We start from the raw sequence: 18201 nt of genomic DNA, 5'->3' as shown, positions 1-18201 counted from the left end.
CCTGAGTGAGGAGTGTTGGCCATTTCACTTCTTTCATGTCTCAATTACGCAAAGACGGCCATTCACTGCAGCCACAGTACCATGCCCTTGACCAGAGGTGAGAAGGACCCCACTTCAAAAGCAGGAAAGAAATTCGATACAGCCTACCAAAAACATGCAACCGTCTGCACGTCTAAGACCTGAAGCATTTCAAATATGTCAGGCAGTTATCAAGAAAGACCAGAGGAGTTAAAGGTTTCCTTCAGCGTGCTGGCTGTTTGCCAAATTAATCAGCACATTTTTAGTTTTTTTTTTTTTGCCAAAACTTCCACAGCATAACAATTGCAATTATGGTTATATGGGTGTGAGTGTTTGAATTGGAACTTGTTACACCAGCATATGGGAAATTTATGCTGGTGGAAAAGGGGTCATGGGAATCAAACTCTTACTTGAAACGTCTAAATGGACCAGACCTGACCAGTGGATATCTGCATTCTTCCACGCACATGTTCGAACAAAAGGAAACTGAAAAGGAGTCGCAGGTGTACGGGGGGGACATGAATGTACAGGAAGCTCTTCGATGTCACGTGTGTATCCGTGGGTATGTGTACGCGAGATGCTCGTCTTTCTATGCGGCCCACTGTGTACACACATCCCACAGACCTGATCAGAGCACAAGAGGATGTCGGGCTGCGTGCAAGACTGAAGGAGGGGGAGCGGAACGGAGCCAAAACCAACAGCCCGCAAGGCGCCTCCTTCTGTCGCCAAACTTCCTCACAGTTCGGCCTTTCACAGTGGAGATAATGGCGGGCAGGGAAGCACACGTTACCTCCCTATTGTTTACAAAGCTTTAAAATGTGGTTGGGCTGCTCTAAAAAGCCATTGAACACGCTAAATGAATAGCAAATCCCCTCATTCTTAGCTTCGTGTTTGACAAGTCACTTTCAAAGCAGGTAGCATGTGTTGACTAGCTTGACGTTCCTGACTGAAGACTTCCGAGGACAGTATGACCGGAGCGAACTTCTCACGGGCACTCTGCTCTTCCACGACCTCGCCATATTTCCCCTTGGCCCTTTCTCTCTTTGGCGAAGAAAGAGCCAGGGCCGCCATGTTGGAAGGCTGTTTGGAGTGACTATTACTGCACCTCCTTCAGAGAGCTGTCAGGGCTTCAGAGCTGATGACGAATCCCCTCCCTATTAGAGACAGCTCCATGACCACATCCCCACCTCCCGAGCCGCCCACAACATCACATCACACAAAGGATACTCGCAAACTGGGTGGAAAGAGAATGTGTGTATGTGTATGTGTGTGTATGTGCGTGTGTGTGTGGTAGTGGCGGGGGGGGGGTCTGTTTAGACTAAAGATTTTTCCACACAAGCAAATCCGAAACAGATGCAATCATACTGTAAATGACTTCTAAGAGATCATAAGAGTATTCATATATCCCTGACTCAAGAACTTTGGAAAGGTGAGGTATAGTAAAGCTTCAGTTAGGAGTCATGAGAGATGAAAGTATCAGAGTGATTTAATGCCCACGGGCATTATTAAGGACAGCCTCTGTTTGCAAAGGGTCCTAGTACTCTCACACTGCACTGAAACATTCACACATCTTTCAGATGAAGCAAGTGAGGGGGAGTGTGTGTGCACATGTGTGTGTGTGTGTGTGTGTGTGTGTGTGTGAGAGAGAGAGAGAGAGAGAGAGAGAGAGAGAGAGTCTGGAGGCAGTGTGGTGATGGGGTCCTTCCAGAACTGTGAGAAATCAGAACTAATGTGAATGTGTCACAGTGATCTTTGTGTGTGTGTGTGTGTGTGTGTGTGTGTGTGTGTGTGTGTGTGTAAGCACATGCGAGGAGATCATGCAGAACTGTGTACATATTTTTAGTGCAGGGCAATGATTCTGGTTTACTTAAGGTCCTCATCTGGTGTAGCACTGCAGATAAGCAGAGACATTATCTCCATAACGCTGCGGCACTGCAGGAAAGTGCCTCGTTCGCTCGCTCTAATGAGAACGCTGCACTATCACAGCACACAACAGGCTCATTACGCTCTCCACAGTCATAAAGACCGTGGCAGGGAAGAGTGAATTAGGCTGCTCTCAAGATGAAGGCTCCTTAGGGTGAAACGTACTCATCCTCATGTAAACACTCCGCTCTCCAAACGCAAAACCAGAGGATGGGATTGTGCAAGAGCATGGCAGATAGTCTGTGTGTGTGTGTGTGTGTGTGTGTGTGTGTGTGTGTGTGTGTGTGTGTGTGTGTGTGTGTGTGTGTGTATGTCAGAGTCGTTCCCCTCTGTGTCCGACAGCAGCTGCTCTACTTTTAGTGCCATGGGCCATATCGCCATGGCGACTACAGCAACATGTACAAAATGAGGAACGTCATAATGGTTCTGTGCTGTAGATTCCTGCAGGTGAGGGGATGCGGACCAGCCGGGCCGGTGTCGGGTGTGGTGTAGAGTCTGGTGTAGAGTCTGGTGAACTGATGAACGCATGTACACGGCTGAAACTCCCAGCCAAGTGTGCCCCCCCCCCCCCCCCCCTCGGATTTTCTCACCCCCTCCGGGTTTTCTCACCGAACCTTGTCGCTTCCCACACGCCTCGTTGGGAATGCCGACCGGACCGGGGCTGAAACTGCAGCCTTTTCACACATGTGCACATACCGCGCCAGAATATGTGGCAAACATCCTTAGAATTCCAGTTCTGTCTCCAGGCCACTTCAAAAAAGCAAACATTTCCAGACTTCAGTGGTGTTGGATTACAAGTGTGAGTGTGTGTGTGTGTGTGTGTGTGTGTGTGTGTGTGTGTGTGTGTGTGTGTGTGTGTGTGTGTGTGTGTGTGTGTGTGTGTGTATTGTATGTATTATGGCCACATCCATCTTGCGTTGGAATTGCTTGGCAGTGCAGATCTTCCCTGAGTCACAGTTCACACATCCTACTGACGACTGTTTCATGATGAGCCTGTGTGTTCGCTGAACGCCACCAGTCACCAGGTTCCCTGCAGGCCACAGGTTGGCTGATAAAGCTGAAGCTTAACTCGGCAGCCTCGCAGCTGAGGTGGGTCTGCTGGACGGAATCTGTGTGTGTGTGTGTGTGTGTGAGTGTGTGTCTGTGTTTGTCAGCGAGCAACATATGTTTACTCTCTTCAAATAAGAACTATTTTTAGGATGTGTGTGGACGTTTATAGATGTGCAATCTTGCAGTATAACTTTGAGCACAAAACTGCATGGCAGCTGGTCTGTGAGAAGTGCATATATATATATATATATATATATATATATATATATATATATATATATATATATATATATATATATATATATGGGCGTGTCCTGATGTTTCGGTGTGTTTGTCAGTCAATATAGAAGATAGAAGGTACCAACCAAGCAGTGGCACAGGGGTGGCTGTGCTAGTTACGTCCTCATCAATCAGAGACGAGGCTCGCGCCCTACTGCCCCTCTTCCTGCCTTCTCCATCCTTCTCTCTCTGTGCAATACAGTGCAATACTCTCCGATTCAAAAAACAAAACTGGCAAATAACGCGTATTAAATAGTCTCAGATCCCCAGTGGGGACCCGTGTCCATATTGTGGTCTGTCACTGGTGCGATTAATGGCGATGCACACTTGGAGCTGTTTGATTGGCTTGGCAGAGCCTCTGTGGGAGGGGCTGGCCGAGGATCAGAACGTGTCACAGAGGAGTGCTGTAGTCGGGTGGGGGCGCTCCCCTTTGGGACCTGGCCTATGAGCAGAGGCCCAGACGGGGGAGGATGGGGGGGTTGGGGTCTTCATGATTTGAATTCAGACCACATTAGGTGATTCGGGGTTTGCGTCACTGCATCTCGGGGTCTGAATAAAATGACCCGTCTGGCTATTCATAGAGTTGGAGATGAGATGGAGACGGTCTCCAGCGAGTGCTTATTCCTCAAGTCTGGGGGGGGGATCGATGTGACCACACATCATTAGACCCTGGCATCACTCACAGTGGGAGCATAGCGCAGGTGCCTCCATTACACTCCTTCAGTCTATCTCTCAATCACCTCCTCCTTCTTTCTTTCATTCTTTATGTCTCTCTATCACACTCTCTTTATCTCGCTCTGTCTCTCTCTCTCTCTGTTTTGCTCTGTGCAGTTAGTGCTTTTTTACAGGGTGCCCGTGACAGCACTGCAGAAACAGCTGCCAGGCAGAGACGATAGTGTGTCATACCGTACATGAGACTCAGAGGGAGGGTGAGAGAGAGGGAGGGAGAGAGAGAGAGAGAGAAGAGACAGGGAGAGAGAGGGAGTGAGATGGAGAGAGAGAGGGAAAGATAGAAAGAGGGAGAGAGAGAGGGGGAGAGAGAGAGAGAGAGAGAGAGAGAGAGAGAGAGAGGGAGAGGGAGAGGGGGAGAGCGGGAGAGGGAGAGAGGGAAAGAGAGAGAGGGGAGGGCAGCTGTGGTCTGTGTGTCAGTAGGCAGCACAGCTGATAACACACAGATAGCTGTTCTTAGTCCCCAGCCAAAGAAATCAGGATCTGGAATGGCCGCCATTAAAACGTAAGCTGAGAATGAGATACTTGTGACTGGATAAACATACAGTGGACATACAGTAGCATAACAGAGCTCGCTGTGTGTGTGTGTGTGTGTGTGTGTGTGTGTGTGTGTGTGTGTGTGTGTGTGTGTGTGTGTGTGTGTCTGAGACATTTCCATTCCCTGGTTCTTGACTTGGGGCAAAGCAGTGTAAGCCAATACATTGAAACTTTCCCAACATATGGGAATTGCCCAATTTTAATTTCCTCCTCACCTTTGACAAAGTAGCATATCAGATTCTGTAATAAGCGGTGCTTGGAATAACCCACTCTCCTCTGGGGCGATCGAGATGATCCACCTGTGCCACGATCAGTCACCCTGAGCCCCACATGCCCTGATCTGACAGCACACCAGACGAAGCGGCTAGACGGGCCGGGTGGAGGAGGTGGAGGTGGGGGGGTTAGGCTCAGACGGAGCCGTGCCATGTCCCGTCTCAGGAGCAGCAGTCGTGGTGGCTACGGACACACACCTCATGTGCGGGCTACTCCTGACTTCAGTTACTGACCTCCTGACCCCTCAGACCAGAGCGGACTAGGTGTGGGACCTTAATTTTTATTAGACATGAGCCTCATGACCCCATTAGAACTGTAACCTTTGTGAAAGGTCAAGCCAGCCCAGTACACTGACATGCTTTAGTCAGTACAGCACCCACTTCCCGTGAACTGATCCACCTCTGGGTCCTCACAGAATTTCCCCCAAAATCTCTCGCCTTTGTTCGGTTTGTTCCAGCCTATTCTTACCTATAAATCCCTCCAATGTAAAGACATTTCTGTTCCATTTTGAAGATACCCAAATCCCCCTTCTCGAATACCCCTGTCAACCACGGAACAAAAGCAGACGTCGACGTGGCTCTAGGACAGTAACTTCATCCCAGACGAGCCTCTCCGTTTTCCCCACGCTGTCTCTCTGTCTCCCCATACATTGCCGTCTCTTCCCGCCCCTCTTTTCTCAATTACCCACAGTGCCCTGCAGGTGTTCTGACTCCCAGCTTGTTAGGGATGCCTCGTTAAGAGCGCTCCCGTCCATGGGGTCCTGAGGTTTCGGCTTGCGGCGGTTGGGGCAAGACGTTGAAGATACAAATCTCGCCCTTAGGTTGTCGGGATGGGCTCGCCAGACTGAAGGATGGAGCGTGGAGACACGTCGTGGAGGTATGAAGAAGAAGAGGAGTTCGCTGCTAGGCGGCGGTTGCAGGGTGGTTGTTGTCATGGGAGCAGCCATGACTGACAGGAGCGACGACTGTGGACTAATGGTTCAGGCATACATCTCAGGAGATCCTCCTTCAGAGCAGGTGAAGTAACATGAGTGTGTGCTTCTGTCTAGCCACCGCCACGCAGTTATGACATGTTCCCTCACTTTGTTTGACATTGCCCAACAAATAAACAGCCCATTTCCACAAATGAAACTTTACTGTGGAAGTGAATGCAGACTGTTGGGTCCTTATCAGATCAGTCACATACAGGTGTCATTTCTCAGGGTGTCTGGTGTTGACGTAAGGTATATGTGTCTCATTGTTTGCTCTATGATCTCATGGTTCGCAGACACCTGACACTGTGGTCCAGCCACAGGCGTGCTATCACTGACATTACAATATACGGACTTTACTGTGAAAGCCGAATGCGAACTGTCACAACAGGCTGTCAGCAGTGGTCAATGCAATACAACAAGAATGTGTAGGCCTGCTCTACAAAGAAGAGGAGAGAAGAAGAGAGAAAAGAAGATAGAATAGGAGAGGAGAGAAGAAGAGAGGAGAGGAGAGGAGAGGAGAAAATTATTTCAAAATCTCCAGAGAAAATAGTTTAGCAGCAAGCCCACACAGAGCTCCGGGTTTCACTAGAGTAGGCAACACAAAAACAAACCCACTCATGCTCACCCACTCATACACTGCCCGGCTGGTCCCAGGTCAGCCCACATGACCAAACTCCCCTCTCCACACACAGCACATGTCACCAGGTCATCCCACATGACCACTCTACCCCCTCCACACACAGCTCAGCTGGTCCCAGGTCACCCCACATGACCACTCTACCCTCTCCACACACAGCTCAGCTGGTCCCAGATCACCCCACATGACCGCTCTCACCTCTCCACACACCTTGACAGTGGCTGGCGCACAGCACATTCTACAGCAGTGTGTGAGACTGAGAATCAGAGGCCACATAGAGACTGTTCTAAACACGCACCCACACACACACACACACACACACACACACACACACACACACACACACATTCTCCATGCTTTTTCCATTGCGGTTTACTCTATATTCACACCCTCAACTGAATTCGGCCTGTTAGGATTTGTGAGTGAGTGCGTGCATGTGTCCTTCCTTACCTGGTTCCTACATTCCTACACAAGATGTTTATTCTGAAGGAAATGGCTGCCTTTTTAAAGTTTTTTTGTGCAGTTTTTATAAGGGAAGTTTTGTGACATTTAAGGTTCCAGACAGAGGCACTATGAGGCTGCTGAAAGCATAAAAAGAAGTCTTCCAAACAAATGTCAACCTTGGTTCCAAATGCTCGCCACTCTACTATGTGCAGCCAACAGCTCCCTCCCCCTGCTGGGTAAGAACCAATAGTGTGCACTCCCCGCTGGGACTGAACCAATGGCCTGAGTTTCTGACTCAACCATCCAACCACCAGTCTGCCTGAGGCACGAAACTATTATACGGATTAAGAACCTCCATTGACACTATATTTAGCACAAAATAAAGCCTGATGAAGTCACAGTTTAATTTCAGAAGTGAAATAATAAGAAAGATCAGTAAGAAGAAGATCACATGTGTCTCTCCATTTAATTTTTTGTTCTCTCTGAAGGAGTGAAAGTGCATATGCTCAAAGGTTCCCGCGCCTCTGAAGTCAGCTCAGGCTGCTCGCCTCTCGTTTATAAGACGATCGTTTGGAGCAGACGGACTGGAAGAAATCATTTTAAGAGCAAGAAGATCTCGTTCACAAGCTTCTTCTGCATAGTGTTGCATGAAAATTGGATACAATTCCTGCTCAAGCTCTAGGGTTTTTTTTTTCATATTCCATTCAGAGTTAACAAAGATTGCACAAACTACACTGAAAGATTTATTCAACCCACATTTTCTCCCAAAATGAAAACGTCCAATTCCTCAGATCTAAAAGCTTTATGACTAAATGTTTTTTCAGGCATCCGTGGGTCAGAGATTTTTGTATTTTCAAAGTAAATGAATGGAGGTATTAGACAAACACTGGCTGGATCTGACTCCCAGACTCTCCTAGGCTTGCATGCAACCAGTCAGAAAGGCCCTGCGTGTGTGTATGCGTGCGTGTGTATGTGTGCCTGTATGTATGTATTCATGTAAGCTTGTGTATGTGTGCAGGTGCGTGTGTCTGCGTTGTAAGAGACAATGTGACCATATGTGTTTGTGTTGTAATAGAGAGAGAGAGAGAGAGAGAGTGAGAGAGAGAGAGAGAGAGAGAGAGAGAGAAAGAGAGACTCTGTGACTGTGTGTGCACTTGTCTGCATGAGACCAGATTGGCATTCACCTACGCAAGCGTTTAGGGCTCCTGGTCCAACTCCTAGCACCCGGTGGGACCGCCACTAACGGCCCTTCACTCACAAAAGCTTAATTGAAGCTACCTGGCTTGGTTCCGGAAGCCCTGCCCAAACTCTCAGAATACCCGAACTTGTCCCAGCAGGGCGGGGACACTCCCCTCTCGCCCCTGCCCCCACCCACCCAAACCCCCTCACACCGTACCCCTCCGCCTGTGCCCGGCCTCACCGGGGAGGCCCTGTCTTAAAACACGTGCTAAACCCAACTGCTCTGGGACGTTTATTCATTATTGTTGATGAGCTCCGTCTGGCACTAGTCTCACTCCACGCCGGTGTAGAGTGTAAAAACAAGTGAAGGAGCAGGAAGAGTGGGAGTATTATTGAGCTGACAAGGGCGCTCTGTGCTCCAAAGTGAGCCAGGCCTTTCCTCCCAGACGCTACGAGCACAGAGTGGGTCTGGAGAACTCCGGGGAAGCACACGCCACCAGCGTCACTCGCTCCTTCCAGAGCCCTGCCTTACAACAACACGTGTCGCCCCTTCCACACCGTCTACGCCCTTTTGAGTGACAGGAGGCACGCTCGGATGCGTTCTCGCAACTGGGGGAGAACACCGGCGCGCGGGGGGGGGTGTTCTCGTCTGGGCCGAATCACCCGCCCTTGGCCGGCGGTCCCAACCCAAATGGGAGCTTTAGACACGGCCCATTAGCAGGCTTAGAGAGGGAAGGCGACGCGGACCTTTAGGAGAGGCACAAACCTTTGCCTGCCTTTTATCCTTCTGCTGTCCCAATAACTGTGGATTTAAGAAGCTTAGTGGCTTCTAGTAATGGGCACCCCTTACACGTGAGAAGGGTGTTTAAGTGTGTGTATGGTTGCAGCATTATGTAATTATAGGACTTAAAGCCACTTACCTGTTTGTAGCAGGCCAGCTCCACTGTCACTAACTTTGAAGTGTCTCTGAATGTCAAGCAGCACTCCTGAGAGAGAGCGAGAGAGAGAGAGAGAGAGAGAGAGAGAGGAAGGGAGAGAGCAACAAAGAGAGGATCTGTGTTATCACCCAGCATGCAAAGGAGGAGGAAAACATTTCATTTGAATATCAGCTGATTGTTCTGTCAATAAAACAGAAGTACTTTATTGACTGTAGGACAGTGTGGTGTAATAAAAAAATAACATAACCAGTACAACTGTGCCTCATAAAAAACCATAAAGAACATTTTATTTCTCATAATTAAAAAATGTAAATATGTATATGTGTGGAACACACATTACGATGGGCAAGACATCATAAAAGTCCAGACATCCCACCTCCAATATGTGTGGTTGTGAATATCACTGTACCCATCATGTGTGGCTTCGTTCGAATATTTAAATATATCTACATTGTCACTTAGCCAGATCAGGTGTACATGGCCAGGTTTCAAGATTAGGCTTTGGAGATTATGGTCATTGGGTCTCCAGGAACATGCTCGGAAGATCTAGCTTTATTTAACTAGCTGAGTGAGAAATCCAGATTCGCCCCCCCTCCTTGTAAACACGGTGCTCACAGCCTTCTATTTATACCGTTAAGACACGTTTTGATGACTCTGCATATGTAAGAGATGCAGAGAGGGGAAAAAACGGGGCACTGTGGGAGAACAAAATGTCAGTTGAGACAGCGATCTCTCTACAAACACATATTCAGTGGTAACAACTCAACCTCAGGGGCTAAATAGTACATCTTATTGTCTAGGCTATCTATCCCTCCTGTCTTGATCACACTGTGACAGGTTAGATAGCCCAATCTAGTGTTGCGAACGATACGTCAACATTTTCCCGTCGCATGCAACAGTAACCCGCACAGCCTTGTGTACACTGCAGTGCTAATGAATTTTGATTGTGTACTGTAGTTTTGCACTGTGCTGTAATTTTATAATTGCGTTGTGGCAATAGAGCTTTGTTTATAAATTTCTCTATTATATTGAGGTATGACAAGCCAAATGGGTCCGAATTCGCCTGGGTTTAACGAGATTTCCGCATGTCTTTTGGGCGAGACTTATAAGGCATCTTAATTGAAAACAAACAAGGAACTGCAAACGGTATTTAGACGTTAGGGTAGATGAAGACTGAATGCAAGGGCAGAATTCGGAACCGAAAGCGACATCATAGCTTGCCTGACAAATGCGATAGTCCTGTCACACAAGACACGCCACCTGCTCACATTCCAGCACAGCGAATCAGCGCTCTCGCGCTCTCGCGCTCACGACCACGGACGCAGTTTGTCGCTTCTCGAGCAAACGAAACACCTTTTAAGGCAATACTGGTTCCAACTCTTCGGTTGATGACCGAAACGCTGGATTCATCACGCCCCGCGCTTCCGTCTGCGAGCTATAGGGTCGTTCAGACTCCGACGCTGCTCAGACTGGGGCTCTCTCTCCTTCTGCTTCCGTGTCTGAGGCGGGCGGCGTTGTAATTACCCTGGTCACTTACCTCGCCAGCCCCCTGCTCCCGCTCGCCCCACGGGGAGGGCATCCCTGTGCCAAATGGCGCCACGTTTCCCACTCACACACTGAGCGCGCACCTGCTCGCCCCACGCCTGCCAAAACCACACTGTAACTGTGCTCGCGCTCCCAAAGGTTCGTATGTGCAGGCTACCTGTGCACTATCACGCACTGGATCAAGCATTTAAAGGAGGGCTCGGTATGAGCAGAATTACTAATAGATATAACTTGTTGAAGGGGGCATTTATTTTTAGAATATCAACACACAATAATAGAGATTTAAATCAGTTTTATGCAGATGTGGGGAGATTACTACTAAATTTCACTGATTTCTATCTAATGTGACAGGAGAAGTGTGGTAGTATGTAAATGTTATCACAGGCCTGTTATGAGCACTCCGGAAGGCAGGGCAGGACATAAATGCCCTTGTCCTAAAAAGCCCTGCCTCTTCTCCTAACATCCCTCTTTTGCGCTCTCTCTCTCTCTCTCTCTCTCTCTCTCTCTCTCTCTCTCTCTCTCTCTCTCTCTCTCTCTCTCTCTCTCTCTCTCTCTCTCCGACCACACCTTGCAGCACCAGTGAACGGAGGTCGCCATTCCCGTCACGTGGGCTCATCGCCCGACGCAATTCGACGCCCCCGAAACGTAGCCGTCGACCTTCTGCTGCCTACCTCGCTGCCTCCAGTGCCAGGGTGTTGCCATGGCAACACAGAGCGGGCACGCAGACGGAGACAGGTCGGGGTCGGGAGACGCCCGGGCGAAAATCAGCGGCGGGAGACCACGGAAATGAGAGAGGCTGCCACATAAGCCTGTTCTCAGGACACCGTGACAACCTGGAAACCTGCAGTTATTAACTTGCTTTGACCTACGAACTCCTCCTGCGTTTGACCAGTTCAACCTGGAAGTCGTGCTTGTTCACGGCACCCTGCTTGCAGGCAAATCTTATTTAGAGCGCAGGTCTTATTTAGAGCATGCATAGTGTTTTCTATTCTACTTTTATTTTATTTCATCCTCACCTGTACTCCAGCTGCTGTAATGTACAAATTTCCTAGAGGTGGGATCGTTAAAGTCTTATTTTATCTCTTATCTTACATGAGCACCACTAGTGCAAAATGATTCCAACGTCCAACGTGATATTGCAAACCAGTGGTATGCAGTCTTATCTCCAAAAAGGCCAGTGTGGCAGGTTTTAACTCTAAGCAACATACCACATTCTTCTTCTTAAATTCGGTGTTCGTACGGGGAATGTTCGCGCTCGGTGTAGCTTATTAGATAAACCGGATGCGGATGTGAAATGCATGCAAGGAACGCGGATTTGCATGCGCCTGCCCTGTGTGTGCCTGCCCTGTGTGTGCCTGCCCTGCGTGTGCCTGCCCTGCGTGTGCCTGCCCTATGTGTGCCTGCCCTGCGTGTGCCTGCCCTGCGTGTGCCTGCCCTATGTGTGCCTGCCCTGCGTGTGCCTGCCCTGCGTGTGCCTGCCCTGCGTGTGCCTGCCCTATGTGTGTGCCTGCCCTGCGTGTGCCTGCCCTGCGTGTGCCTGCCCTGCGTGTGCCTGCCCTGTGTGATGCCCTGCGTGTGCCTGCCCTGCGTGTGCCTGCCCTGCGTGTGCCTGCCCTGCGTGTGCCTGCCCTGCGTGTGCCTGCCCTGCGTGTGATGCCCTGCGTGATGCCCTGTTTTCCGAGATGGCTGGAGGAAGCCGTCCTTCTCATCCCCCTACCGCCCACAGACAGGACTTCTTTGACTTGTTATAAAGGAACTGATGCATGACCGAGTTTTTCTTTTTAATCTGAAACGGACGGAGGGAACATGGAGTTCAGAAAGGTACATCAAAGTATCTTTCGGTTTACTTTCCACGCCACAAACTCCTTCTGAGGTGTCGAAAGACATCCGCTGGCCCAGAAAAATATGTAAGGCTGCATTTATGACAACACATGCCACGTAGCCTATTAATTTGTGCTACTAGTAACAGCTTAATTAAACGGACTCCGAGTCATGTGATTAGGAGGCTGTCACTTGCACCTTCATTAACAATACATTCATTTATGAAGCACATATCCAAGACAAAAAAACGTTTTGCCTCTGGTAAAAGGCGAAGCACTGTCTATTGTTGCTGTGGTACACTAGTTTCCTTATGCTGGATGCTAATGACACGTTGGCCAATTCATGTGGGATCACGCCAGCTGATTGGTCTTCTGCGATGGTGCTGTGTGCGGGCTGGCTGCTTTGGTTACATTAAAGCAGGGGTGCCCACAGTTTTCAGCTTGCGAGCTACTTATAAGATGACCCAGTCAGAAAGATCTACCGGGGTGGCGGCGAACGTAATATGTTGAGGGGGGGGGGGGGGGGGGGCGAACGTAATTTGTTGAGTGGATTGCAGATTGGCTACCGTGATTGTCAATCGAAATACAACCGTCAGTGCAGATGTGCGATTCATCTACTACTATTTTATGTGACGCGATCTACGCACATTCCTTCGCGATCGACCGACACTTCCTTCGCGATCGACCGGTCGATCGCGATCGACGTAATGAGCACCCCTGCATTAAAGGGATTGTTCGATCCCTCCGTATAAATGAATCCATTATTAACCTGCACCACGTAAAGGTGCCGTTGGCTTTTCCCAGGAGGCGGAAGACCTGCCGTGTATGTGCCAGTATGAGCGCCTTCAAGGTCGTGTCAAGGCTCCGCGCCAGTTTGACATGGAGGCGCAACCACGCGATGTTCGCGACATCAACGCGAAGGCCGTGTACCTGCACGCATGTTTGGCGAAGATAACGCAGCATTTCAGGGATATTAAACATAGGCTCCTCTTTATCGACTGTGCCCACATGGCCTGAGTTAGAAGAAGCACTTTGGGAATTTCACCTCTTAATGAGGGGAGGAAAGAGGGGAGGTCTCCCCAAGACCGAGCAGCAGGAGCAGAGAGGAGGAGTTTGGATTTGCTGCCCTGCTCTGTGGTGGAGGAAATACTTCAGCTCTAATGAGATGGGAGTGGATCCTTAAGGCCGGCAGGTGCGTGTTAGCATGCTCGTTCCGGATCCGAAAGATCCGCTGGTGTCGTGACTGGGATACACAAGTTTTTTCCCTCTTAGGAGCCAGACCAAAATGAGATAGCAGATCCATTCCCAAAGCCGAACGTCAAATGCGGCCATCGGCTCCGGCAAACACAACCATAACTCTATTCCTCTTTTCGGTACTCCTGACTCCCGGGCACCCGAGGCTAGCCTTATTATAGGACAGGCGCGTCATTATGTACACCCCGAGGACTTTCCTGCTGTCGGCTGGTGGAGCGAGAGAGCTGCTGGCGGGGCAGGACAGACCTCGTTTCGCCGTTCCCTTGAGGGAGGCGTGAAACCCGCACGCACACCCCCCGCGCTGCCCGGCCGGCCCCGCCCCTCCCCGCCCCACCCCTCACCGCGCTATTTCAGAGCTCTGAGAAGTAGGTTAGGAATAAGGCAGAGTTGATTGGCCTATTTAACTGTAGTGGAGGATAGGAAAGAGTGGAAGAGAGAAGAGAGAAAGCATAAGAGAGTGTAGGGTAAGAGGAAGGCTTATATACTGTATGTGTGTGTGTGTGTGTGTGTGTGTGTGTGTGTGTGTGTGTGTGTGTGTGTGTGTGTGTCGGGTCAAACTGCTGTACATGAGAATTGCTTGGCAGAGCACATGTTTCCATATCCTGTGTAAGCGTAATGCTACCCTCTGTGGTAAGGGAATGTTTCCTCTCCGCCCTGCGATCTGGCACTTTCTCACCCGCTCACCCTAGTCCCGTAAAAACAAAACAAAACCCAGTGGTGCGCGACCGCCCCGCTGATGGAGGTACGTCCTGCTGCTCCCTCCTCTTCTCCTCTCCTCTCCTCCTCTCCTCTCCTCTCCTCCTCTCCTCTCATCCATTCTTCAGCCCACATCTCGGCCGCCAACCGCTCCCTCTTGCTGCGCCGTGGGGATCGATACAAAACCCGCAGCTTTTGCGTCTGTGTGTGTGTGTGTGTGTGTGTGTGTCAGTGTGTGTGTGTGTGTGTGTGTGTGTGTGTGTGTGTGTGTGTGTGTGTGTGTGTGTGTGTGTGTGTGTGTGTGTGTGTGTGTGTTTGAGCGCACGCGTGTGCAGTTGGGAGTGAACTGTGAATCACAGTCGTCGGCTGGGCTGCTGTGCAGCGAGTGAGCCGCAGACGAGGGCAGCAGAGGAGAAAGGCCCGGCCACAAATATGCCGTGCTGTGGGCGGCCGGCTCCTGGCCGACGGGCTCTTTGCTCCTCCTGCCGGGCCCTGGCCGCGGGCCCCAGGAGGCGGGGGGAAGGGGACCCACTTTTTCCATTCCCCTCCACGAACCCCACATGCTCAGCCCAAAACATGGCTCAGATATCGGAGAAGCCGGTGCCAAAAAGACAGTGTGCGAATATAGGTGCGTGTGTGTGTGTGTGTGTGTGTGTGTGTGTGTGTGTGTGTGTGTGTGTGTGTGTGTGTGTGTGTGTGTGTGTGTGTGTGTGTGTGTGTGAATGTGTGGGTGTTGTGGAATTCCTACAGCAATTTTCACCAGTAGTTCCTTATTACCACCTCACCCTTGAACAGGGTGCTGGCAGAGAGCTTCATTGTCTTACCACAATGTAGTCTGTGTGGCTGATCTGAGATCAGTTCTGCATTGTGTGTCGTTAGGGATTCACTGGGCTTCAGGTATGAAAACCTGCCCCTGGAGCTGCGCTTAAGGGCAATTTTGTGCTGGCAAAAGCACTCTCCTGTGAGGGTGTTGGTTCAGCTGCATGAATGCTAACTACACCCACACACACCCACACAGTCACACACACACACACACACACACATAAAAACATAGCAAACATGTCTCATTCCCACAAACACAACCACTGTATACAACTGTTCACAAACAGAAAGTATACTTTGAAACTTTGATCAAGAACAATGTAGTTTTCTTCCAAACTAAAGACACCTATATGCTAGCTATACGGCTAGCTAACTGTCCTCTGGTAAATATTTTATGAAAGGGGTGAGGGGAAGCAGTAGGCTACAGGAGTGAGAGGACAACCAGAGCGAGAGTAAATCTTCTAGAGATGTTGAGCAAAGGCTGCACACAGAGTTTAGCACATCAATAATGCACAGTCTTTGTGGATCGCGTGCCAAACATGCAGCCATTGCAGCTTATGCGGAGCACCGGAGCAAAGCAAAGGGCTCTTCACGTTCAGCTCCTGGCCGGTACAAGGCTACCGTCCTCGCAGTCGCATTGCATTACTGGAAAATGAATTCAGCTGAAATAAAATAGTCTTTGTAGCAGCAGAGGGTTTATAGTCCGCTCACTTAAAGTGAAAACACTGTGGTGAAACTAAATTGTGTTCTAATCAAAAGCATTCTTTATGCAGCTCTTTGGTTAATCACGCCACAAACGCACGTGCTTGTCTTTAATTAAGTTGAGGAGACTGACCGCACTGGACCTCGGGGATGTAACAAGGTCCCGCGCTGAGCAAGACAGACAGCAGTAGGGGTTCTGCCGGGGCTCGCCGACACGCTGCTCAATTACAGCTGCCCTCGCGCTACCGCAAACATCTGTCGGTTAATTCTGACGCTAACTGTGACAAACGTCCAAATGGGTTCACGCTAGCAGCAACGCCAGTCAGCTAACTCTGAGTAACTCTGAAACCAGTTACTTCTGACACGAATGCTGACATCAATTAGCATTGCATCTTAATGCTCGCGATCGCTAATTTGAATAGGCCTTTGATACCGCCTGTGCTCTGTGCCTGCTAACTGCAAAGTTTTGTTCATAATCCTCACACTGCACTCCTAATTCTTTATTTTTACAGTGATTATGTAGCTTCGTTTGCCTTTAATGAGATTTCATTCCTCTGTCTCTCTCACCATGATCCATCCTTTCGTTCCTCTGTTCTGAACAGCGGAGCGAGTCGTGGGTGGGATGCGTCGGGGGGGTCAGCAGAGCCCCTTTCCCGAGACTAATTAGAGCAAAAGGCTGAAGCGCTTAATTAGCTGTCTTAATTGCTAGCATTTAAACGTGCATCGCGCCATTTAATTACCCAACATCTTCGAGGCAGAGAACGAGCTCAGGTACATCGAATTTTCTGAAACGCCACTTTTTTTGTCTGCGAGGAGCCGCTGTCTGACTTTTTAACCGGCCTTTTGGTGTTTGTTTCTCCACGAGGGATGACGAAAGGCTTTGAAAGTAAGAGCGGCGGGGAATACTGATTAGGTGTTGTCTGAAGTGCTCCGCAGCGGGATACCGAGTGCTTTTGAACTCCCTGCGTTTGGACGAGAGGCTCTCTGTGGCCTTTCGCTTCTCACGCATCTGAGGAGGGAATGACTGATGGAGCTTCCAATGGTGGAAGCAAGACATGCTACTCCCAGACGCCAGGAGAGAGAGACGGGAGAACAACTCGGATCGAGGGAAGAATCAGAAACACCAAAGCCTGGCATGAGAGGAAGACGAACAGGGAAAAGGGGGTGCAGGTGAGGGATATGCAGAGAGAAGAGAGCTAAATTGGACAGGGCTTACGCCCGCTCCGTGCTCCGGGCCAGGAGCGTCTGCCTGGAGGCTGTGTTTTCAAGCTCAATTTAGCATCAACGAGCTGCAGCCTTTAGACTTCCGTCCGCGCTTCAGTCTGCGCTTAGAGGACGGCCAGAGCGAGGGAGAACGGAGGAGCGGCGGAAGGAGGGAGGCGTGGTCTGAGGGCTGAGTGCTGTCATGGCAGAGGTCGGTGGGGTTGGGCCTGGGTGTACCTGCCTGGTTGCTGTTGACAGCCCTGTCTGCAGTGGGCTTTGATCTGTATTCCTGTTTCTGGTCTGGTAGGAGTCGGACCGTAACCGCACTCAAACGTCCCTTAGGTGAGCTAGATTGGGTTCACCTCTGCTCTGTGCATTTTCACCCTTATGCTGAGATGTGGCACAAACAGCCATAGCACAAGTTACCATGTGCGATGGCATAGGATATCCCGCCCCCAGAGCCACGATGAATAATATATTAGCCACAGTCCCCAAGATCCCCAACACTCCCAGATGAATCAAACCACTGTTTTCCACTACAGAGTTTAGTCCCTACGGGCGATGGGCACAAGTCCTTCCAGAGTTCTCTGTAAATGTAGAAATGTTATTACTATTCCCACAGTGCTTGGCAGGGATCGGTTGTGCTCAGCTATATGGTTCACTCCCACTGTGGAATCCTGCACGAAACAAGGCCGCCGTATCCATTTCTAGCCCATTTACAAAAGTGTGTGTGTGTGTGTGTGTGTGTGTGTGTGTGTGTGTGTGTGTGTGTGTGTGTGTGTGTGTGTGTGTGTGTGTGTGTGTTTGGGGATGATACAGGGCTGTAGAGAGAAATTAAAAATCTGCCCTAATATCGGAGTGCAAGTAAGTCTGAATAAGTCAGCCAGCAGCAGACTGTGCGTGCGTGGTGTGTGTGTGTGTGTGTGTGTGTGTGTGTGTGTGTGTGTGTGTGTGTGTGTGGGTGTGTGTGTGTTGTGTTTGTGTTTCAAATGGGCCCCTGACCAGGATCCCCAACCCAGACTGGACACATGCGGAGTGCAGGTGAAGACCACTTACAGTGAGTGTAATTGACTTCAGCTCCATAAGTCCACAAACATGCCCTCTTTGTTAAAAATGTTTTCCTGGCTGTTTTGAAGGAGCTGTTTCCATGCGCTCGCGAGGTCTTCTCTGACTCACAAA

The 18201-nt window shown here is 49.8% G+C and overlaps 1 protein-coding gene and 1 long non-coding RNA gene across 2 annotated transcripts in view; one reads left to right on the top strand and one right to left on the bottom strand.

The window, feature by feature from the left end:
* The window catches only part of spns2 (SPNS lysolipid transporter 2, sphingosine-1-phosphate), a 61966-nt gene that overhangs the window by 34522 nt on the left and 9243 nt on the right, over nucleotides 1–18201 (bottom strand). The window contains exon 2 of the mRNA XM_077011790.1: nucleotides 8963–9028. Coding sequence (XP_076867905.1) covers nucleotides 8963–9028 — 66 coding nt within the window. The remainder of the gene's footprint in view (nucleotides 1–8962; nucleotides 9029–18201) is intronic.
* LOC143518907 (uncharacterized) lies at nucleotides 2934–11907 on the top strand. The gene is made up of 3 exons (XR_013132302.1): nucleotides 2934–3030; nucleotides 5630–5825; nucleotides 11100–11907. It is a non-coding gene; the product is annotated as an uncharacterized LOC143518907 (long non-coding RNA).

Source organism: Brachyhypopomus gauderio, chromosome 7, assembly GCF_052324685.1.
Source record: "Brachyhypopomus gauderio isolate BG-103 chromosome 7, BGAUD_0.2, whole genome shotgun sequence".
NCBI lineage: Eukaryota > Metazoa > Chordata > Actinopteri > Gymnotiformes > Hypopomidae > Brachyhypopomus > Brachyhypopomus gauderio.
This window is presented reverse-complemented; position numbering and strand designations above follow the sequence as displayed.